Source organism: Eubalaena glacialis, chromosome 19 (genome assembly GCF_028564815.1).
Source record: "Eubalaena glacialis isolate mEubGla1 chromosome 19, mEubGla1.1.hap2.+ XY, whole genome shotgun sequence".
Taxonomy (NCBI): Eukaryota; Metazoa; Chordata; class Mammalia; order Artiodactyla; family Balaenidae; genus Eubalaena; species Eubalaena glacialis.
Genome location: NC_083734.1, coordinates 16557538 through 16581594, shown reverse-complemented (window position 1 = coordinate 16581594; position 24057 = coordinate 16557538). Strand labels below are relative to the sequence as shown.

Genomic DNA, 24057 nt, shown 5'->3' with positions numbered 1-24057 from the left:
CGGTGAAGGGAAGCTACTGAAGAAATATGAGGTTATTAACTAAATATTAGGAATGATTCCTCAAGGCAGCTGAAGAGAATGGATGAAATGACAATACAGAAAAAGAGCCCAGTAAATGTTACTGCAGAAGTAAAGAATTTAGGACAGTTGTATTAGAGATAGAAAAGAATGGAGATGTTAGAAAGGATCCATATAAACCTAACAATAAGGGTTGTACTGTATGTTAATTCACTGAGAGATAAGGCAAGAAAGAAAGAGTAGGTTTTGGGAAAAAAATGAATTCAGTTTTACAAACACAGAATTGGAGTGATGTTGAACTGAATATACGTGGTCTGAACTCAGCATAAAAGCAGCTGAAGAAGTCTTAAGCTTAATTCACAGCAATAGAATTAGATGAGATTACCCAGGAGTTCAAAAGCATGAAAAGGGGACTGAAGGAGCACCAACATTTGAGAAAAAGAGAATGATACCAGGAAGGTTATATCAAACATACAGGAAGTAGGAAGAGTGGGTAGAGTTAAGGAAATGGAAACTAGAGAATGCAGGGAGGGAGTGTTAAACTACTGCAACTCTTACCCAAAATTAAGACATTTGTAACTTTCTAGTTACCTAGCCCCTTTTCTCTAGCCCAGTGCCACTGCCCTGGTTCAAGCAGTGGTATCCTATGCATATTTCTGAAGTTGTCTTTTAACTGCTCTCTTATGCAGTTAACTGAGCCTCACTTTCTATTTTCTACACCATGGTTATTATAATTCTCTTCCTTTAAAAATATAAATCTGAAAGTGACCACACTGCTCAAAACATTTCAATGGATTCCCACTTGCCGACATGGAGATTGGTTCTGCGTATGTCTCATATAAAATTTATTTCTAGGGCTTCCTTGGTGACGCAGTGGTTAAGAATCTGCCTGCCAATGCAGGGGACGCAGGTTCAAGCCCTGGTCCGGGAAGATCCCACATGCCACGGAGCAACTAAGCCCATGTGCCACAACTACTAACCCTGTGTTGTAGAGCCCGCGAGCCACAACTACTGAAGCCCGCGCGCCTAGAGCCCGTGCTCTGCAGCGAGAAGCCACCGCAATGAGAAGCCCGCGCACCGCGACAATGAGAAGCCCCTGCTCTCTGCAACTAGAGAAAGCCCGCGCGCAGCAACAAAGACCCAACGCAGCCAAAAATAAAAAATAAAATGAAAAATAAATTTATTTCTAGCATTTGACACAGTGGCTGATACATTAATAAATAAATTCAATGACTAAGTTAAAGATTTAACTTGCATCATTCACCTTCCTTGAAACAAACTGAATAACTGGCAATCTTCAAACACTATTTCACTTCCACCTAAAATATTCTGACTCTCCTTCTACAATAAACAAGCCAACGTTCACTTCTTTTTTGAATCCTGACTACCCTCATCCCCTGACCCCACCCACCCACCTTAGCGGTACTCTATATTCTAAATGCATTTTTCTATAGAGTCATCACACTAGTAATAAATTTCTTTCCATATGTTTCCCCATCAGACTGAGTTCCTTAAATGACATGAACCCTCTCTTTTCATCTGCTTATCACCACACACAGTGCTTGACATAATAAATAAATAACTACTGATTTGAACAGAATACTACTCATAAATCAGTCAAGGAAGTAATAATATAGAAAAGTAGTTTTAGGTAGACCCATTTGAAACTGCTATTATTCAAGCTGTTTTGACCTACAAAAACAGCAATTTCATATGGTTCAACCAAATAGATTAATCTTCTAATTCTAAAATCCTTCAAAGAAAAAGACTGAAGAGGGTTAAAGCTAACTAAAAGCTTAACTGTTTGCCTTTAAAATTGAAAGATACTACTGTCCCAGTTTAATAGAACATTTAAAAAAAATCATTTAAAAACATTTAAACATTTTAAGAAGCACGTAATGGCTCCCCCTAAAAAGAAAATAAATCATATATAAGGCAAAGCAAGCTGATTTCCACAAATGAGAACCCCCAGATCAATTTATCAGTAATCATGCCTTCCAACCCCTTATTAAGACATTTTAGATCAAATTCTGTAAAATTCTGCAAGGGTGGTGGCATAAATTTAAATTCTGCTTTTTCTCTAGTTCAGATTTACCTGTCTTTTGATGATTTCTGGCTATCCCAACACTGTGTTTTGCTATCCTGACTTCCTCCTTCTCAACCAGTCACTGTACCTACGTTCCTATTATTTGTTTGCCTGTCAGAAATTTCTCCCCACCCTTTTCTTTTTCTTTTCATTTTGACTATACCCATAAAGAAATACTGTACATTTTCAAGTACAGTTGATTAAGGTAGTTAAGTCACCACCTTTTCAGTAGATGTTTAATGAACTCTTCAGTGTATCAATCTCAATCCTACATTCCCAAATTGGAGCGACACCAACAGACAACAGAATTGTCTGGACAACCTCTAAATACACACAATAGAAACTTGGAGCACTTATTCTATTCTGGATTACTTTTAAAGGTAAAATATCAAATTCAAGTTGCTTAGAATGAAACTGCTACTACTATGACAGTAATAAACAATTTCTGCTTTTATAGCATGGGTGATTACTTCCCTCTCCCTCAGGACTTCAGCTAATGAAATCTAGGGGTTAAATTTTAGCTTCTATTAAATTCCTTACAAGTTACCTTCCAGATTAGTAGCAAAGTAATTACTGTACTCATAAAGCAGAATTAATGAGAAATCAAGTACCCAGTATGGCTGTAAAAATGGAAAGTCACTGGGAAAAAAGGATCTTACGCAATTATTAAGAATTACTTGTCACATATATTCCTATATGTCCCATATTACAGAGAGGGGAAAAAAGGACTCTTCCCAAATATAGGATATTCAGCTAGGACTGAAACCAAACTCAAATCTGCAGGTACCTGTTAGTAAGATTATTAGAAAGATAGCTTTGATGGCACAATTATGGAGCAAATGCAATACAGTGAACAGGCTTATTAAGCACTGTGTTAACAGGAGAAAATTTAATATTCAGATCTTTTTGTGAACAAATGTATAAACTGTATGTATAGTTCCCATCAGTTTTATGGATCAATTTAATTAACCATAACTTGCCTCCTCAATATCCTGTTTCCCTTGGGAGATTGGGATTGACACATATACACTAATATGTATAAAATAATAAGAACCTGCTGTATAAAAAAATACATAAAATTAAAAAAAAATCCTGTTTCCCATATCCTGCAGATGTAGAAATATTTATCAGTTCCCTCTTGCCCTTACCCAATCTAAAAACTTTTAAAAAAATAAATGTTTGTTCATTTTTGGATAAATAATACATTCACATGACTGCAAATACAAAGGGGAAATCTTTGTTATTTCTCTGCCGGGACTATTCCAAGAGTCTGACTGATCTTTTACTTCTAGTCACCAGAAAAATGGCTTCTAATCTACCCTACAAATTGGTGCCACATTAATCTACCTGAACACAGATCTACAAGTCAATTGTTTAATACCAACCCAGTTTTTATAGCAGTTGAGTACAATCTGGTTAACACAAAACAAAGGCTGATACACTTATTTTATAAAATTAGAAAACCCAGGCTTAAAAATGATAAATGATTTGCCCAAGTACACAGGAATTAGGAATAGCATTAAAACCCCTGTCTTTTGTCAGTTTAAGTTACTTCCATTCTACCAGCCTATCTCCCTGATATTCAGTGGCTCCCCCTGCCTCCAGATGGAAATTAAAAACCTCCATGATCTGGTAGCAATTTACCTTCCTTCTCTTTTATATCCCCTCACCACATCCAAAGTGGATATCTTCCTACTTTACTTGTTTTCCAACTTTTCTGTTCTTTATCTTTCTGTTCTCTGTATTTCCATTAAGTCAAAAATCTTACCCCCATCCATCAAAATCCAGTTTAAATGCCACTGCCTCCAGGAAAACATACCCTGCATTTACTCTTCCTACCTTTACTCCATTAAGAAACTCTCTCTCCCCCAACTAAAATCTCTTATTTTTATCCTTCTTATGACATTTAAAATCCTTGCCTTAAAACTTGTGTATTGTTTTCTCCTCTACTGAAGTTCTTTAAAGGAGAAGACTCACCCTGTGAAAGCAAGTCTTCCACAACTAGGTCTATGGTAGGTACAACATTAAGAGGAAAACAAACGAATTATTGCACAACTCCTTAGTAGTACAGAAAACTGTGACAGAAAAGAAAAAAAAAGAATTAAGCTGAGGAAAGTTCTCTATAGACCTAGAGTCCCAATCCTAGTCGGCAATTAGAACCACCCAGTGAGTTAAAATTTTTTTTCAATCCAGGACCCAACTCAAGTGGATCAAACCACTTATGCCAATAACCTGCCACCTGTGGAGGTAATACAGAAACAAATTTTTTAAATTTCATGCAATAGCCTAGAGCTGCCTCAGGAATATTTTATACTAGACAGCTTTCATTTTGACTCACCCCAATCATCAAAAATTAAATCTTACACTATTTATCTCCCCTGCATCTCTATGTGCTGGGTAAATTTTATCAAATCAAATTATTTAATGAATACTCCAAAACGTCAGCATTTTGAATGCTTAATATCCTTTAGTGCAGTATTAGCCAGGCAAGATAAATTAACTGGTTTAAATTAACACATTAACCACACAACTCACACCAATCAATGTTACTTCTTGGCTTCAAATGACTTTAGACCATTTCAAAACTAAAGATATCACCTCAGAAAGTTAGGATCCAGTATTCTAAGCCTTTGACAACAAATCAAAGAGTGCCACTAACTAAGCATTCTGAGTAATTACTTTGAAGGTGGCAATGGTTATATGTCTTGGGTATGTGCATTAAAAGCAATCACTCTAACGTACTCAAAGTATCAACGAGTAAAATGCTGATACCTGGAATTTGCTTTTAAAAACTCCTAAGAGTGTGAAGGTGGGTAGATGAAATAAGAATGACAATGTTTTCTAAATGTTCAAGCTGGATGATGGGCACATTGGGGTTCACTGTATTATTTGGCTCCATTTTAAAATATACATAAATATATTTATATACTTATATATACTTAAATTTTTCATAATCAATTAAAAAATTATCACTTTAAAGTTTTAATTCAAGTGTCACTTGAGATAAATAGGAAAAGAGGACCTACCTCTTAACTTAAATACTGGTACTGCTATGTCATGGTACAATATTCCCCCCAAAACCACAAAGATTAACAGTCTTATTTCTTAAGAAAAGTTAGTAGCATATTTATATCAAAAGCTATAAGAAAAATCCCAAGAACAAGAATTCCCATCAATTCCTTTTTTATGCCTCACTGTATCTTCATTTCACACCCCTCAACTAAACATTCAGATTTTTAAAATCTGCAGTAACTAATGTTTAAGACCACAGGTAATTAATATTTAATCTAAAAAACGTGCCATTCCTGCTGAACTGACATAACGCACCCTCCTACCATTTCCAAATAAAGTTGCTGAAGGGCTTATTTTTGAAGTTAGGAAGTATGCACAGAACTTCCAATTCTAAGTCTAACTTCATTCAACTTACTTAGTAATAGGTTACTTTTGAACATTTAAAGATCATATTAAAGGATCAAGAAAATAATACAAGTGCTCTTTTAAAGGATAGTCCAATAAGCCCCACTGATAATTGCCTCTTTTAGAATTTTAGAAAACTTGAAAAAAGGGCAAGTCTTCGTTTAAGAAAAAGATCTTCATATCTTCAAAAGGTTGTGACCAAAACAAATTCAAATAAAGAAAAATTAGTGACCTAATGGATTTGGTAGGAATTCAAAGAACCTGCCACTTTGGGACCTAATTGAACTGAATATTACCTGTTTGTTCTAGGGAGAAAAAAAAAAATCAATACCAATTTCATCTCAATAATGTCCAATTACAAAACTCAAACTGATGCACTTTACTAAAGCAAATCTTTCAGTTACATCAGCAAAAGTAAGTACAACTGCATCCATGTAGGGGTATTTAGCTTATCTAAATACCATGGATTTCATATTTAGTTAGCCCATCTATAGGACAAGTGCATACACAGAATACCTAAGAATAAACAGGAGTTAATACTCCCATTTAAAAAGGCCTGCATTTCTCCATAATAAACATCATACATAATACCAACAGCCAAGCTCCCAATGGAACAACTTGTCCCAGAATTTTTCCAGGTTGTGGGAGAACATAACATAACCAGATATCTTCTCAGGCTCACACAACCACCACCAGTATAAAATACTTTGGTAAAGATTTTCCAAGTACAGTGGTCTCTGGAGGGCAGATGGCACAGAAAATATCAAAAACACCCAACTCCCCTACCAGAATTTAACTTATAATTAACCAATGTCTTAAGAAACTAAGTATTTCTTTTTTACCCTAACTTTCCTAAAAACATCCAGCTCTTGGTTAACGCATATTTACTTCCGAAGAGCAGTGCTGGAGAAAAGTGAAAACAGGTAATTTTATCTGCCAGGATTTCTACTCCTAAACTCCCAGAAGGCAATTCTACTATTTACTCCTATTTTTTAAAGGAAGAAAAATTTAAAAGGATATCTGTTTATTTTACTAAATGTCTTACAATCTGCAGCTAAAGAAAAGTATGGAGACTAGGTAATTTGCTTAGAAGTCACATAAATAGCTTTGCTATTCATCTATGAGGCAGTGATTCTTCCAGGGAGAATATGGTAATTACCTTATCCCTATTATCTGATATGCTATCTCTTCCCTGCAGTTGCAAATCATTGCCTAAATGAGCTACTGTTAAAAATGGGACTGTGCAGTATATATTAGGTGTGTGCATGCATGCATGGGGTATGGATTTCTGTTAGGGGAGGTGGGGGAGGTAGAGAAGGAAAACTGAAAACCGCTGTTCTCCAAAGCACAGAGGTACTTGTAACATCATTTGTAAACATCATTCATGAAACAAAAAACATTGTTTTAAGTGGGAGTTTGGGATTAGCATATGCAAACTGGTATATATAGAATAGATAAACAACAAGGTCCTACTGTATAGCACAGGGAACTATACTCAATATCCTGTGATAAGCCACAATGGAAAATAATATGAAAAAGAATGTATATATGTATAACTGAGTCACTTTGCTGTACAGCAGTAATTAACACAACACTGTAATTCAACTATACTTCAATAAAAAATAAATTTAAAAAAAGGGCTACAAAAATACTGCAGAAACAAACAAACCAAAAAAACATTGTTTTAAGGATTTAAATTAGTTATGCCAAATAGCAAATTTTTCCTTAAGACACAAATAAGCCATATCCTAAGAAAGTTATTAACATGGAGCTTGAAAGATATCTGGTTCTTTTTTAACATGGGCTTTGGGGCTGTGACAGGTGCAGACTCCCAAGAGCCTGGTCCCTACAATGATGATTGTACCTGCCATTGTAGTTTGATTATTTTCTAGTTACCTTTTAGCACCTATTATTCCTTCTTATAAGAGAAAAAATTAGTTGACACTCCACTTTTTTGGACTCCTCCTCCAAAACACTGCTCCTACTCATTTTAAGCAAATTAGAACAAACAAGTGAGCTCACTAATAAAGAAGCATATGACATAAAAAGCAAAGGAGAGGCAACACCTGTTCAAAGAAAAAATTTAATATTCCTTGAACAAAAGGCAGGAGGTCAACTATCCTTGTCTATATAAAAAGAAACGCTTTTAAGTTGGAAAAGTGAACATTCCTTCTAAACTTTAACCATACTGTTTTCAAAGACCCTGAATTACGAGTTTGATATCAACTGCTTATCAACATTGTTATTCTCAACTAAGCTCTGGAATTCTTAAAGAATCTCATAGTAGCTTCCAAATTTCACTCTTAATACAACAGCCAATAAATGTATATTAAAATGACCAGTAAGAACCTTCATATAGGAAACAAATAAGTTACCTTTAGTGTGATATACAATAGCAGCCCTCAGGTCAAAAGAACCCCAGCTATCATTCCTTTCTAGGCCTCTCTGGTATCTCTGTTCTTTGGCGGAGCCTAACAAAGTGTTCGTAGGAGACGCCAGAGGATTTTGATTTTCTATCTCATAGTCCTTTGAGAGAAACACTAAAGCACCTTGACTACTGGTGTCTGCTTTTTGCAGGTCACCTATATGACTGGGTTCCAAGGATAAGGCTCCACTCTCACTAGTAGTCCCAGATTTTAGAATGCTACCCAGAACTTGAGGACTAGTCCGTTTTTCCAGCTCATAAGCCTTGGGAAACACAGGATGCTCACTTCCTGAGGGGATTATTTCAGCACCCTGTGAAACCAAAGTGGCAGGATATTCCCCTTGAAATGTCACCTCCATCACTTTATGATCTGATGATTTCCCAATAACAGTCTCAGGGCCAGCACTGGGCTCATTGATAAATGATAAACCCCACTGATTCTGGAAGATATCCCCCAGGTTTTGCTGATCTGTCTGAGAGGGTAGATCCACTTGTGCTGTGCTCAACAGCACAGTTTGCATATTTGAAGGGTAGATAAAAAGGCTGGACTTAATTTGTTCAACAGCTGCTGAAGTCAGACTCATGTCTTGGAGAACTGAATCAGTCCCAGAAGAGATGGGTGTTAGAGTATTAGCAGCAGTAGTTAGCAGTGGCTGACCCCCAGGAGAATACACACTTGCATCAGTCCCTGCTAAAACTGGCCCATTAGAGAAGCTGGCCGAAGTAACAGATTTCAGCGCTGACATAGGGACCTGGGATAATCGACTTGAAGATTGGGTCTGAGTTTCCCCAGTAGATGACGAAGAGGATGAAGATGAAGATGGTGACACGGAAGAGTTCTGTACAGTTTTGTTGAGGTTTTCCTTAACTTTGCTTGCATAACTTATTTTAGGAACTATTTTAGCACTGCTATTGTCCACTGGAAAAACTGGGGGTGGTTTAAATAGGGTCCACGAGTCCTCTTTGGAGGCAACAGCAGAAGTATGCTTTCCTTTGGGCCGATCATCAAACTTTTTGCTGCTCACACCAGGCTTAATATCAGAGCTTTTCCTCAGCATATCACCCACAGCAGGTTTTCCTCGACTTGTTCCTCCAGGCCCAGTTTCATACTTCCAGATGGGCTTTGAACCATCTACTCGATTTCCCTTTTGTTCACTGTAGTCAGGCTTGAAAGTTTCAAGTCCCTGTTTTAAGGTTGGGACATTGGTCTCTTGTTGCATTATTTTGTCCTGCACTAAATTAAGGTTTTCACAACCCTTGGCACTATTGCGCCTAGCTTTCCTTTTTTTAGGAGTGGTATATCCGCTCTCAGATCCACTACCATCATTATCTGCTCCTTTGCCCATATAACCATTAGCAATATAGCCAGAATTATTTGTTACAACACCATTTGGAATTGCTACAGTATCAGTCTTGTCTACAGATTGGTTCTCTCCAGATTTATTTTCATAAGACTTCCCATTCTTTTTGTCCATACTGTTTTTCTGAATGAAATTCCTGGTTTTAATTCCTGCTTTCCCAAAGGTGATGGACTTTACAGTCTGCTTCAGATTAGTGTCTACAACTTGTTGGTTGCCATTGAGGACCCTGGAAATAGGGTTGGTGGCTTCATCAGAACCCAGGTTCTTTAAAGATATTTCTCTTTCTCCAGCATTACCATTTAGTTCACCATAGCCTAGGGAAAAAAAGGTTAAAAAATTACAATATGTACGTAACACTTAACAACTATTCATTTACAACATACTAGACACTATACTATGACTTCAGCTTTATGTTATTATTTCATAACTCTATGAGAAAACACTTGTTAGTCCCATTTCACAGATTAGGAAGTTTACTAAGCAAGAGACAGAACTGACCTGGTATCAAACCAGAGTCCAAGGTCAGAAAGAAGATGACTTCTTAAGCATAATATCTCTCACCTAACAGGATCAACCTTCCCATCATTCTCACAAGGCTGTTATAAAATTTCCTTTATAGGGACTTCCCTGGTGGTCCAGGGGTTAAGACTCCATGCTCCCAATGCAAGGGGTCCAGGTTCAATCCCTGGTGGGGGACCTAAGATCCCACATACCATAACTAAACCCTGAGCGCTGCAATGAAGACCCAGCGCAGCCTAAATAAATAAATAATTTAAATATAAACAAATGAGTAAATAAAATTTTTTTACAATTAAGAACAGAGCTACCTTCTGGGCGAAATCAAGTTATACTGATACAGTAAATCTAAGTATTACAACAAAATTAAAGATTCCACTTCCATGAAACCATAAATGGCTGGTGGTCACCATAAGCAGTTCCTATTGCATTCTGTCAAACAAAAATCTAACACTTGTGAACTTTTTCAAAAGTGGTCTTAAATTCATTGACACTTCCCAGACATTAAATCATACTGCTATTGTATGAAACCCAAACACCTATGTACTAACTCTTATAAGATATATTTTCTTCATTTTATATTTGGGTAAACAGACTCTCAGAGAAATTAAGTGACTTGCCCAAGTCACAAAGTGGAAGAACTGGAAAGCTGAACTCCAGTCTGTCTGGAACATGGTTTCCTATCACTATGTCATACTGCCTAACCAAACGATTCAGTAAGAAGACACTAACAAAACTACAATGAAAGGTATCTAATTTAAAAAGTGTTATGGTATTCAAGTTTAATTTAAGAACTTCAGTCACCATAATCAGTTTATTACTATAGGTGATTCAGCCGGTCAACAACTTTTCTCACTTCCTTACTAGTAAAATAGCGTTACTAGTTATCTACCTTACTGTGAAATGTTCCCTAAAGCATCTTGAGGTCAAGTCATTAGAAACAGATACATGATAAAAGAGAAGGATGGGTACACACACACACTCACACTCATTTAAGGCAGCTTTTCAGGGGGTGGGGGGAAATCCAATAGTATTTAGTATTCCAACAGGAATAAATAATAAATAATTTGTCACTCTCATTCGTTCTCTTGGGCCTTTAGCCTGTCAAGGCTAAAAGGCACATGAGCTTGTATATTCTTGTTTTGAATTTTGTTTTAATTTCCAATATGGTAAATATCAATAGACATAATCCACATCAAAAGCTCTTTGTATACTTCAAGAGTATAAGGGACACTAAAATTTTTTCTAAGGCCTGAGAACCACTGTTTTAAAAGAACTTGATGTGGAACAGCACACACTGAGAAGATTCACAACACGGTTTACTATAATTTTAAGTCACTCCACATCAGAGAAATGAGCAAATTATATTAACTTTCAGGAAATAACTTAAGAAAACATACTTAAGGCATAATCATTCTTGAGATACAGTGGCACAGAACGTCTTCCATGAGAGAATATATTTTGTAAAAGTTCTTAACTTCTGTAGAGGTACATTTTATTTTTTGGTTGGCTAAAAAAGCTATGATAGCCAATCAAATCAAACTTTTGGTGGAAAAATTCTATGAAACAGCAGAGATCACTGCTTAGGATGTTTTCTAAAAGGTTCTTATTTTTCTCCAGAAAAGCAGAAATTTCGACAGAGACTCTCAACATTTTTAACAGGTACAAGTTTACCGGTGCACAACTCTAGACCAATGAGAACTATATATACCATTTAACATACTAACAGGCTAAAACAAAGGCTTGTACCCTTGGGCCAATTAGTCATAACCTTTCAGATCTCAAACATAAGCAGTCTTAAACACAAAAATAAATAAATAATCCAAAGTCCAAACTAAGTTGGACCAAAGCCAAGACTTTAAAATTAACTAGAATAATTTGTCCTATTTAGTGGCTCTGACATCAGAAATCACCAATTTAAAAACCACCCAGAAGCCACTATACTTCCGCCCCGCAAGTTTTAACGACAAAAAATATTTCTCATTTAACCATATAAAAATTTTCCCATGGCAACTTCGTTGGTTGCAAAAAGTCTGCCAGAGAGACATTTTCTTTTAAAAATTTAGGTATTGAAACAAAATGTAAACACTATAGAATTACTGAGAGAAATCAAAAGTCTCCAAGTGCTTTTATTATTTAGGGTTGCCATGCTAAAGCATCTAACCCTACTTCAAAAGGACTCAGCAGAACTGGAGTCCTGATAAATCTAGCTTTTGGATTAGTATCTGAAATTACCAAATGAATTTGCATTTGTCCCTCTCTTGCGCCCTCTTCTGGATAAAGAAAAACTGTTACTCTTTACAGGTTTATGGGTAATGGGCCATAAAAGCCCACCTCGACACATTACAGACACATTGCAAAAATCCTCACAAGTTTTCTTAATAAATTAGCACTATGAATGCTGAAGCAACAGTGGCATGACCGGGCCACACAAGAAAAGCTGCTCACCCCAAACTGTTTACATTCTCTCAGAACTGCTAAACCCAGTTTCCCCTATATATTCCCTTTCAGGATAAGACAAACTATTATAATTTGAAGGATGCCACCTTGAATGGTTCAGGGGCTGCCCCCATAAGTAGAGAGGAGTCCTGCAGGAGTACATTAATATCTGACAGACAAAACTGAATTTTCCACTCTGAACTGTAATACTGCCTTATAGTCCAAGTAACCATAGTAAGATTTTTTCACCTGAAGTTGAAAAAATCCTAACGTTAAAAAGATCTAGTGTTACATAGTTTCTAACAGTTTTTAAACTGTTCCAAATCTTTAGGATTAAACACTCAACAAATTTAATGTTCATTTCTACTGCACACCATCAGTCCCTACCACCCCCCAAAATGGAACATCTGACATTCCAATTTCAGTCTTCAAGTACTATTAAATCTGCAATTGAAAAGCAGTTTTTCTCCAGCTCTCAGTAACTGCTTATATCAAATTTGACACGCAGGATTTAACATTCATTCTCCTACCGTTTCAATTTATAAAGAACCATTATTTTTTTTAATCTGCGTGGTTATAAACTTTTAACTTCATTTCTTTTCAAATGTTTTCTAAAATGATTTTTGCTCTCAATTTAACATTTGTTAAAAAGAAGAGTTTGGGGATCCATATCGGTTTTAAAATCGGACCTTTCCTTTTTAACATGGAAAAAAAGTCTCCTCCTAGGCAAGATGGTAGTGCACCAACCTCATGGATGAGCCACCTCGGTTCACCCTTAAGGGCAAGAAAAAGGGGTCAAAAAAACGTCGCCCTCTCCACCATTCAATCAAACATTTTTCTAATCTCTCTCCTCAAAACCACTGCCCAAGCCCAGAAAATAAATGTTGGGGTGGTTGGAGAGAGATAGAACAAGCTTTTTTTTTTTGTAAAAATGAGCTGCTAGAAGGAAAGGGCCCAAGTGAAAGCCTGAGAGGCGGAGTCGTGAGCGAACCTGGCAGGAGACGAGGTTCCTGTGGCAGAGAAACTCGTGACCGGGGAGCCTGGTTCCCGCTGGGTACCCCACCCGGTCTTCAGGCACCGCCTCTACCCAAAATGTATCCCTCCCGCCCCCCCCACAAGCCCTCCTGCCCCAGGAGCGCTCGCGGCCGCCGCCCGCGGCCTCCTTCTCCCTCGGCTCCGCTTCGAGGCCGGCTCCCCACCCCGACCGCCCGCGCCTCCCGCCGCACCCGGGAGCGGGAAACGGGGCCGCCAGCACGCGGGGCCCGGCGCAGGCCGCTCCCCTCGTGGCCGCTTCCCTCCCCCACCCCAACCGCCCCCGCCCCTCACCCCAGGGACCCGCCCGGGGCCGCGCGGCCGCCACCGGGTTACACAACCCGGCCGGCGACGGGGGGAGGGGCGGCCGCGGGCCGGGGGCGGCGGCGCCCCCGCAGTGCGGGAAACGAGGTGACGCCGGGGGGGATCCCCAGCCACCCGGCTCGGCAGCGCCGTGCGCCCCTCGACACTCTTCCCCCTCCGCTCTTCAGTGGGCCGGAGTCGGTGACAGGAATCGGCTTCCAACATGGCGGACAGGAAGCGGCCCCGCGAGGAGGAGAGAACATTCCAGCCGCGCCGGCTCTGGGGGGAGCGGGCCCGGGGCGCCGGCCTCGGGAGGAGCCGCGGGGACAGACTGCGAGGTGCGGTGCCCGGAAGGGGCGTCTAGGGGTGGAAATGACCCGAGAGACAAGGGGTCCCAACCGCCCCCCCAAGACGGGGAACCCCAAGGCCACAGGTGGGCTTGGGGTGGCGGGTGAGGGAGGACACTTCCTCAACTCTGCCCCCCTACCCTCTCATCGCCGTATGCAAAAGGGTCTCGCGACGCCACCCGAGTCGGAATTCGCTAGGCCTTCCTGAGTTACACCCGAAGGACTTTCCTGGGGGGGCGAGGTTCACCCCCAACTCAGGGTCCCCAAATTAGGGTCCCTCCGGGGCCGCAAGAAGGTAAACGAGAAAGGAATATAAGGCTAGACTTCCAAGGCCGACCCTCCGGGTCTCCCTCCAGTCCGGGCCGGGAAGGTCACACTGGCCTGGTTGGGCCTCTCCCATGCTGAGGAGAAGAGGGCGCTGCAAACCCCGGGACCCAGCCCGAGCTTTCGGAGAATGAAAGGGGGCTTCCCCATACCCGCAGGACAGGGACACACACGCACACACACCCTGACCCCGTCCGCGCTTCCCCGATCCAGCCCCACCCCCATCTCCCCTACCCCCCACCTCCATCCCCCTTCCCCCACTCGTCCTCCCTCCCGTACCTGTTTTCTTCTTCGGCGTTTCCTGGTGCTGCTGGAGGGCGTGTTTCTGCTCATGTTTCAACGGCTTTGGCTGGGCCTTGGGGCTGCCCTCGGCTCCATGCTGCAGGTATTGGTGAGGCTGCTGGTGATGGTGGTGGTGATGGTGGTTGTGGCTGTGGTTGTAGAAATAATAATGGTGGTGGTGGTGCGGCTGCTGCTGCTGTTGCTGCTGGGGGTGATGGTGCGGATGGTGGTGGTTGTGATGGTGCTGAGACTGTGGCTGGCTGGGCTTCTCCTCCATTGAAAGCGGCTGAGACTCTCTGGCTGAGGCTGCGGGCTGCTGCACCGTCAGGATCTGAGACTGCTTCTCAGGGCTCACTCAGTATATCTGAGCGCGTCTCGCAAGCGCACTGGTTAACCGAGCGATTCTGCGAGATTGGCAGCCGCACCCCAGCAATCAGGAGCCACGCTGCGCCTCTGGCCCCGCCCCTAGCCCAAATCCTCTTTCCTTCCCCTTAGCCACTGCCTGCTGGCCAACGCCACTTACCCTATGCAACCTCACAGGGCCGGGCCTTCAACGTCAGCACTATGGCTCTCTCTTCTGTCGCTTTCTCTCCTTCACCGCGCAGTCTGCGAACAGCACTTTCTACACTTTTCGCCCGCAAGCTAGCTCATGTTGAGGGCAGCAGATTCCACTGGCGATTCCACTGGCTCTGGGAGCCATCTGTTGGTTTTGCATCTCCTAGAATCTATTGGCTTTTTTTTTTTTTTTTTTCTAAATCCTTTTCCGGGTAACCAGAGGGGAAGCTCAATTCCCTTAACCCTGAGACCACTAAAGGGGCAATACAAAAAGAGGAAATAAATACATTTTTAAAAATACAAGAGCTTCGCAATCCAGTAGATCATTTTGTATTCTGGATTCATTTTGCTTTGTATTCATATGCTAATCTCTTCCTTTCCACGAAGGGATTATAGGATTCCACAATGGGGTATCTGTGTAATTTTCTAAAAGGGCACAAAGGGTTTAAATCATTGTTTCTTTGTAGTTGGAGGCAAGGGAGAGTGGGAGGAATGAAAATCTAAAATCTACACTGAAGTAGGTTTTTTTGTTTTGTTTTGTTTTAACTCTGCAGGTGAGGTCAACTGTGGAACTAAGAAGGGTTTTAGAATGTGACGAGTTTCAAGAGAGAAAGAGGGTGAAAGAGCACTTTAAAAGTTAAGTTTAAAAAATTTTTTTGCATATATGGAAAATATTGGAATTTAAAGAAATACTGTTGCATTTTGTAACATTGATTTAACTTATCCTGCACTATCACATCACTGCCTGATTTTTAAATGTTTAGTCAGGACAGTGGTTACTCAGGAAGGAAGAAAACGGTTGTGATGGGAGCACAGGGGTGCACTCTGATAATATTTTATTTCTTGACCTAGTTGGTGATTACACATATATTTGCTGTGTAATTATTTCTTAAACTGAATATGTATGTATGTGTAATACATTTTTCTCAATGTATGTTATACACTGGATTTTTGAAAATTTACCATAAAATACATAAGATTTACTATTTTACTCCTTTTTAAGTATGCAGTCCAGTGTCAGTAAGCACACTCACACTGTTATGCAACCATCACCACTGTCCATCTCCAGAACTTTTCATCATCAGAAACTGAAACTCTGCACCCATTAAACAATAGCTCCCTGTTCCTTCCTCCCCCCATGCCCTGGTAACCGTTATTTTATTTTCTATCTCTATGATACCTCATATAAGTGGAATCATACAATATTTGTCCTTTTGTGTCTGGCTTATTTCACTTAGCGTAATGTCTTCAAGGTTCATCCATGCTGTGGTATGTATCAATATCAGAATTTCCTTCCTTTTTAAGGCTGAATAATATTCCATTGTATGCATATGCCACATTTTGTTTTTCCATTCATTCAGCAATGGACATGTGGATTACTTCCTCAGTGTATATTTTACAATTTTTAAATGTGGCTTGAATTCCTACAGCAGGACAATGTTAAAGGAACAAGAAGCTTAAAAGAAAAAGTTTGTACTTTGAAATCAATGAATATCAGCACAAAAGCGTAATTAAAAGATAAAAGTCTTTTTCCAAGAGCAAATGTCACTGAATTCAGACAACCATGTCCAGACTTGACTTGTTCTTTATAGTGAGGATTTGCGTTGCCTTGCGGAATTTTAAAGAAAGACCCCTTTGGGTGGTGGGGGAGTAAATTTACCCCATTTTGAGAGCTAAAACCCTAATAATAACATGTTGTGACAAATAAGTCCTTGCTGTTGAATAGTATTGCACCACTTTCCCATCTATTAAAGAAATAAAAGTGTTTATGGAATTTAGGATTATGTTGATAGGGCTTTATATTCTTTTGCTGACTTGGACGTTTGGTTGAAAATCAAGAATCCCTGAGTCATAACTTCTCTTTCTACATTTTCCACATTATAGTTGCAGGCAAACCAAAAGCACTCACCCTGAGTTTCTGACTTTTCACACCTTGGCCTGCCTTAGTTACTTCACACACAGTCATATGAAGTTTAGGAAACTAAGCCTTGCTCTCAGATGCTCTAGTTACTATGAATGTCGCTGTAGTAGTATGTAGTAGTATGGAGAAAGACTTGTGATATAATGTAGGAAAAAAATGCAGACTATCAAATTCTATGTACAGTAAGATCATAACCTTATAAAAACATGAATCTTTATTTACTTATATATTTATTTTGGCCGCACCGCGCGGCTTGTGGGAATAGCTATGGAAAGACAACAGTAGAATGTGTACCTTTTCTTCCTCCTGATTTTTCTCAAATAGTTTTATGTAAAACATATTTTGAGATTTGCCATGTATTTGAAAATAATAATGCCATAATACCAACCCCCCTTGAAAAGAGAATAATTGGGGGACTTCCCTGGTGGTCCAGTGGCTAAGACTCTGTGCTCTCAATGCAGGGGCCCTGGGGTCGATCCCTGGTCAGGGAACTAGATTCCACATGCCACAACTAAGAGTTTGCGTGCCACAACTAAAGATCCCACGTGCCGCAACTAAGACCCAGCGCAGCCAAATAAATAATTAAATTTTAAAAAAAGAGAATAATTGGGTCTACTTATTTCAAGCGTTTTTATATTTTAAATGAAGCCTGCATTAAGGAAAAAAACACAACAAGAAAATATAGCATAAGTGTGGAGAAATTATGGGTGCTATTTTTTTTCTTTTCTCTATTTTCCAAATGTTCTGTTATGTAGTTACTACTTTTCATAATAACATTATTTTTAAAAATTAAAATAATAAAAAATTGAATCTGCACAATCCTTAAAACTCATTTTACACCATATTTTACCTACAGTCAATGTACGAAGTTGTATGTAATGGAGAGACAGGAGGTTCCCATATAAGGTAGGCTAATGTTTTAACTATCACTGTAATCATAATACCTAATCTTTATGGAGCATTTATGATGTGTCAGGAACTGTACCAACTATTTTTTTTTTAATAAATTTATTGATTTATTTATATTTATTTTTGGCTGTGTTGGGTCTTCGTTTCTGTGCGAGGGCTTTCTCCAGTTGCGGTGAGCGGGGGCCACTCTTCATCGCGGTGCGCGGGCCTCTCACTGTCACGGCCTCTCCCGTTGCGGAGCACAGGCTCCAGACGCGCAGGCTCAGTAGTTGTGGCTCACGGGCTTAGTTGCTCCGAGGCATGTGGGATCTTCCCAGACAAGGGCTCGAACCCATGTCCCCTGCATTGGCAGGCAGATTCTTAACCACTGCACCACCAGGGAAGCCCTGTACTAACTATTTTATCTTTGTTTTCATTTGCAATTCTTTGAGACAGATATTAAGCCCATTCTACAGATGAGGAATTTGAGACCTGAAGAAGTTAAGAGACTTGCTTATAATTTAAAAGCCACCAAGTTTATGGTGGGGCCTGAAGTAGATTCCAGGTCAGCTGGATAGAAAGAATTTCTAACACTGTCAAAGTATGATGTACATTTCGAAAATTTTAGTAAACCTCGAAAAAACATTCAAGCTGTATCATAACCACCATGAAGGTGGTATCTGGTTACCAACAGAGGCATACGTACTATGAAGCTAATGAAGATTCAGGGCCACTCAATGCACAGGCCCCTCCAAGCCCTGGAGGCCCTAGAAATGGTCTCTTGAAAGAGATAGATATTTTTTCATTGTTTTGTAAAAATTTTTTTAAAGTAACATATTTTTGTATTTTTTCCTTAATGAGGGCCTCCCTGCAAAACCTGGATTCACCCCTGTTAATAGTCATTTTTAACAGTTATTTGGGAATCTGACTCAGAAGTGTTGTAACTTCAATAGGTACTTTAAAAGGTTCTGGTCATTTTATAACATGGAAAAATGTTATGCTATAACTCAAGGGCAAAAAGCAAAATAATAAACTATATGTATACATTATGATTGCATATTAAATATGAATTCAGGGATTGTGAGGGAACTTGAAAATGAAAGCAATAAAATCTTTTTATTCATGTGTTCATTCGCAAATATTTATTAGGTACTTTTTATGTACCAGGTCTTATGCTTTTTGTTATTTGGGGTTTTTTAAAAATCTGTTTCTCTTATTGATAGAGTTTTAGAACTTGGGTGGATACATTTGCAACACTGTCTTAATTATCAGATGAAAGTCACTTTTCACATACCTGTACTCTTACACTTTGTCTACTATGACAGCTTAAGAGATACAGAGATATTTAATTCTCTGGACCTCAGTTTTCTCCTCTCTGAAATATGGAGAATGGGCAAAGAAGCCTCCAAATTTCTTCCTACTCTGACATTCCTTAATCACTATCACTGCTCTTTCTTTCCATATTACTCCTTTATTTCATTATAATAGACTCTACAGCAGCAAAAGTGTAGCTGATAAAAATCTAGCTTTTCAACTGTAACAGTTGACTATAACTTTACAGAAATTATAATCAGAAACAGAATTATGTAGTTTTATATAAATGGAAATTGGCTCTCTGATGATAGTTCCAGTTTCAAACGAGGCAAATCACTGGTAACATCCACTGTTTTATTTTGGCAGGGAAAGAATTTTATTCATGTATATTTCCTTTAGATCTTAATATTTTTGTCTTGAGACACTATCTTCAAAAAACTTTCAAAGGAATTGAACGGAGGTATGGGTAAATTAGGTTAGTCTTTTAATAACGAATATGACGTCTTTTCTAAATATGAAAGTTTTTTAAATGACATTTTTCTTTTATGAAAAGTATTATGGGAACAAGTTTGAGGGAGAAACTACAGCAGAGTGGTATGAGTATAAATTTTGTAGTCAGACAGAACTGGGATGGAATCTCTATTCTGAAACTGCTTAGCTTTGTGACCCTGTGTGAGCAAATTATTTAACCTCTCTAAGCCTTAGTTTACTTATCTGAAAAATAGAAGTAATATTAGTGCCTAACTCACAAGGTATAGTGAAAGTCAAATTAGATAATGTAAATAAAGTTGTTGGGTATAGTGTTTATAACATTAGTAAGTGGTACTAGATATTAAATATTAGTGATACTAAATTATTAAATATTAATATATAAAGTTAAAATTTCAGATATGATATTTCATTAAGGAAACTGAGTTTCAGAAAATTCAATTAGCAAGTTAACCAAGAATTGAATATTTTCCCAATTTTTAAAAAAAGAAGCAAATAGCCCTTTTGGCCCTCTGAGCAGCACCATGGCAGTGGGCAAGAACAAGTGCTTACGAAAAGTGGCAAAAAGGTTGCCAAGAAGAAAGCGGTTAATCCATTCTCTATGAAAGATTGGTATGATGTGAAAGTACCAGCTATGTTCAGTATATGAAACATTGGAAAAACACTAGTCAGGAAAACTCAAGGAATCAAAATTGCATCTGATGGCCTCAAGGGCCGTGTTTTTAAAGTGAGCCTTGCTGATCTGCAGAATAATGAAGTTGCATTTAGAAAATCCAAGCGAATTACTGAGGATGTTCAGGGCAAAAACTGCCTGACCAACTTCCATGGCATGGATCGCACCTGTGATAAACTGTGCTGCAGAATGGTCAAAAAATGGCAGGCCATGATCCAATCTCATGCTGATGTCAAGACTACCAATGGTTATTTGCTTCATCTAATTCTGTGTTGATTTTACTAAAAAACACAATAGTCAGAAATCCAGAAGAAGATGATAGGAATCATGACCCGAGAGGTGCAGACAAATAACTTGAAAAAAGTGGTCAATAAATTGATTCCAGACAGCACTGGGAAAGACATAGAAAAGGCTTTGCCAATCTTTTTATCCTCTCTCTGATGTCTTTGTTAGAAGAGTAAAAATCCTAAGAAGCAAAAATTTGAATTGGGTAAACTAATGGAGCTTCATGGTGAAGGTAGTAGTTTTGGAAAAGCTGCTGGGGATGAGTTGAATGCTAAAGTTGAATGAGCTTATGGATATGAGTCACCAGTCCAAGAATCTGTTTAAAATTCAGACATTTAATGGTGACAATAAAAAGTCTTATTTGTGATGTTTAAAAAAAATAGAATAGGCAACTGCTGTCAACTAAAATCAATAGTGCATTCAGTAGCAGTCCTCTCTGAGTAGCAGGTTCAAAGTTGACTTTCACTTTCTTCTTTTTTGCTTCTCTATTTTTTCGTTGTTGTACATTTAACATTTATTCCTTTTGTTTAAAAAAACTATTTTAAAAAAATGAATGAATTCAACATCTAACTCTCCTGTGAACATTAATCCAAAAAAAAAAAAAAAATGACCAACAGAATCAGTATGCCATTTTGGATTCCTTTCTGAGTCTCCAGTAGACAAAATGAATTTATGTATGAATGAATCAATAAATATTTAGTTGTCAGTGTGTATAATACTCAGTGTGTTGGAGTCCATAGTTAGATGCATCTAGATGTTAGATAAAATGTCACTCCCTGGGAATAAAACTGGTAAGACTCAACATAAACTGGATGAAATTAACCACTACTAGGGAATCTAGTCAGTGTGATTAGAATGCCTAAGAAGCTATTAAAATAAATAGTGTAACCATGGAAACTACTGTTGTAGTTTTTATTCAATTTTATTTCCCTCCTTATTGTCTTTTTTTTTTTAATGAGAATTTTTTTTTAAAATTAATTAATTAATTTATTTATTTTTGACTGTGTTGGGTCTTCGTTTCTGTGCGAGGGCTTTCTCTAGTTGCGGCGAGCGGGGGGCCACTCTTCATCGCGGTGCGCGGGCCTCTCACTATCGCGGCCTCTCTTGTTGCAGAGCACAGGCTCCAGACGCGCAGGCTCAGTAATTGTGGCTCACGGGCCTAGTTGCTCCGAGGCATGTGGGATCTTCCCAGACCAGGGCTCGAACCCGTGTCCCCTGCATTAGCAGGCAGACTCAAGCACTGCGCCACCAGGGAAGCCCCTTATTGTCTTTTAGTGTTTTTAAATTAGTATTTCAAAAGTTATATGATTGCTGTTGTGTTAGTTATTATTGCTGTGTAACAATTTACCCCAAACCTTACTGCTTAAAACAACAAACATTTACTATCTCACAGCCTCTGAGGGTTAGGAATCCAGGTGCTGCATACCTGGGTGCCTCTGGCGAGCATCTGCTTCCAAGATCACTCATGTGGTTGATGGTGGGACTCAGTTGCTGGTGAGATGTTGGAGTGAAGACCTCAGTTCCTCATTGGTCATTAGCCAGGGGCCTCTCTATAGGGCAGCCCACAACATAGCAATTGTCTTTCCTCAGAGTGAGCAATAGAACAAGAGGGAGCTCTCAAGATGAAGCCACATCTTTTTGTAACCTGATCTCAGAAGTGAAATCCATCGTTTCTGCTACATTCTATTTGTTAAAAGTGAATACACACCTACACACAAGGGGAGGGGATCACAGGAGGGTATGAATACTATACTTTCATCAAAGGGATCATTGAAGGTTATCTCAGAGCCTGCCTACTGCAGGTATAAAACCATTTATTAAACTTCTTCTACTTGCTCATATGTCATCACCTAGCTACATTCTGAATATAATCTCACATTATATATGACTTGTTTATAAGGAGAGTACACTAATCAACACACATAAGTTCCTCATCATTTATTAAATTAATAAGTATTTTTAAACACTTGAATTTTGTCACTTGCCAGCCTTGTGAGTTTGGCTAGTGTGATTCAGTCTTCCTAATGCTGATAAGTATATGAACCTAAGCTTGTGACCAGGCCCAGGATTGTAGTCCTGCTTTGAGAGGGCCCACCTGAACTACCACAAGGCCTCCTTATGCAATAGGAATGGCAATATAAAACACCTACGTGGCTAGTCAGGTTAACTTAACTTGGGTTAAGTTACTTGGCTGTAAGCAAACTTGGATGTAAGAAACATTTCTCCCAACACAGCATCAAATTCTACAGTGATAGCTCTATTAAAACATATACCTATTTACCTCAAGAACTGGGTAACTTAACGTCTCAGTCTAATATCTACTTTCAGCTTACAGAAAGATAATCTGATACACACTCTCAAAATCCTTAGTTACATCTTTTCACATAAGTTAATATTTACTCTTTTACTGTATAAGGTAATAGTCACAGGTTCCAGTGATTGGGATATGGACATATCTTTTTGAGGGCCGTCATTCAGCCCACGACAGGGCTGTTGTCTGCAAAGAATTTTTAAATAATAGTAAAATTGGCTAAATGTCAGTCCACTTTTTATTATCACCCTATGCAGGCAATTTTAAACGAAGGCAATGATAAAATACTCCCCATGGGGACAGACCACTTCCAACACCTTCCTCTGCTCTCAGTGTGCCCATACTGAATATTCCAATATGAGCTATTCAGCCTGGCTTAACTTTTCACAGTCAGATTCTGCAAAAAACAATTTGGTGTTTCATCAATAGCCAGCCACATCCCCTAATCTTGGTATGACTGACCCCTCATCCTTCAGGAATCAACTTAAATAAATGTCACTTACCCAAGGAAAATTTCCCTAAAGACCCTTTCTAGACCCAAAGTGCCATACCACCCCTCCCACTTATTTCCTGTATCTGTTTGTTTCTTTCATAGCACTTGCCACACTTTGCAGTTATTTTATTTGTAGGTTAATTTTTTCCCATCTCCTTTACTTGTTTGTAAGGTGCAAGTCTTGTCTACCTTGTTCTCTGAGTTATCCCCAGAACCTAGCACAGGGCCTGGCACATGGTAGATGTTCAAAATACGTGTATTTTCATTGCATTCTCAGCTTGTGTGCTACCAGTAAAGCACATTGGCTCAACATTGAACAAACTTGTCTTTCTTCATCTCATGTCCATTACCCAAAGAGAAATAGCCACTTGTTGTTTAGGACTGGTGACATAGAGAACCATTTATCTCCATAATTCAGAAACAGCTGCAGTGTCATGGATCTTAGTAGAATTGTTTCTCCTGATCCAAACTCCAACTCGGACATGACCATGAATGTTTTATCCTGAAAATTCACAGAGATATCGTAAGACCTCATCACAAAATAAAATATAAGTATGGCATTAACATTGTGAAGGGGG

The 24057-nt window shown here is 39.0% G+C and overlaps 1 protein-coding gene and 1 pseudogene across 1 annotated transcript in view; one reads left to right on the top strand and one right to left on the bottom strand.

Moving 5' to 3' along the window:
* The window catches only part of NUFIP2 (nuclear FMR1 interacting protein 2), a 29028-nt gene extending 14135 nt beyond the window's left edge, over positions 1 to 14893 (bottom strand). Inside the window, exons 1-2 of the mRNA XM_061175339.1 lie at positions 14548 to 14893; positions 7897 to 9621 (exon numbers count right to left, since the gene is read on the bottom strand). Of these exons, the coding sequence (XP_061031322.1) occupies positions 7897 to 9621; positions 14548 to 14827 (2005 nt within the window). The 5' untranslated portion in view covers positions 14828 to 14893. The remainder of the gene's footprint in view (positions 1 to 7896; positions 9622 to 14547) is intronic.
* Positions 14894 to 20241: 5348 nt separating this feature from the next.
* Positions 20242 to 20999, top strand: LOC133079806 (small ribosomal subunit protein eS1-like; annotated as a pseudogene).
* Positions 21000 to 24057: the final 3058 nt, after the last annotated feature.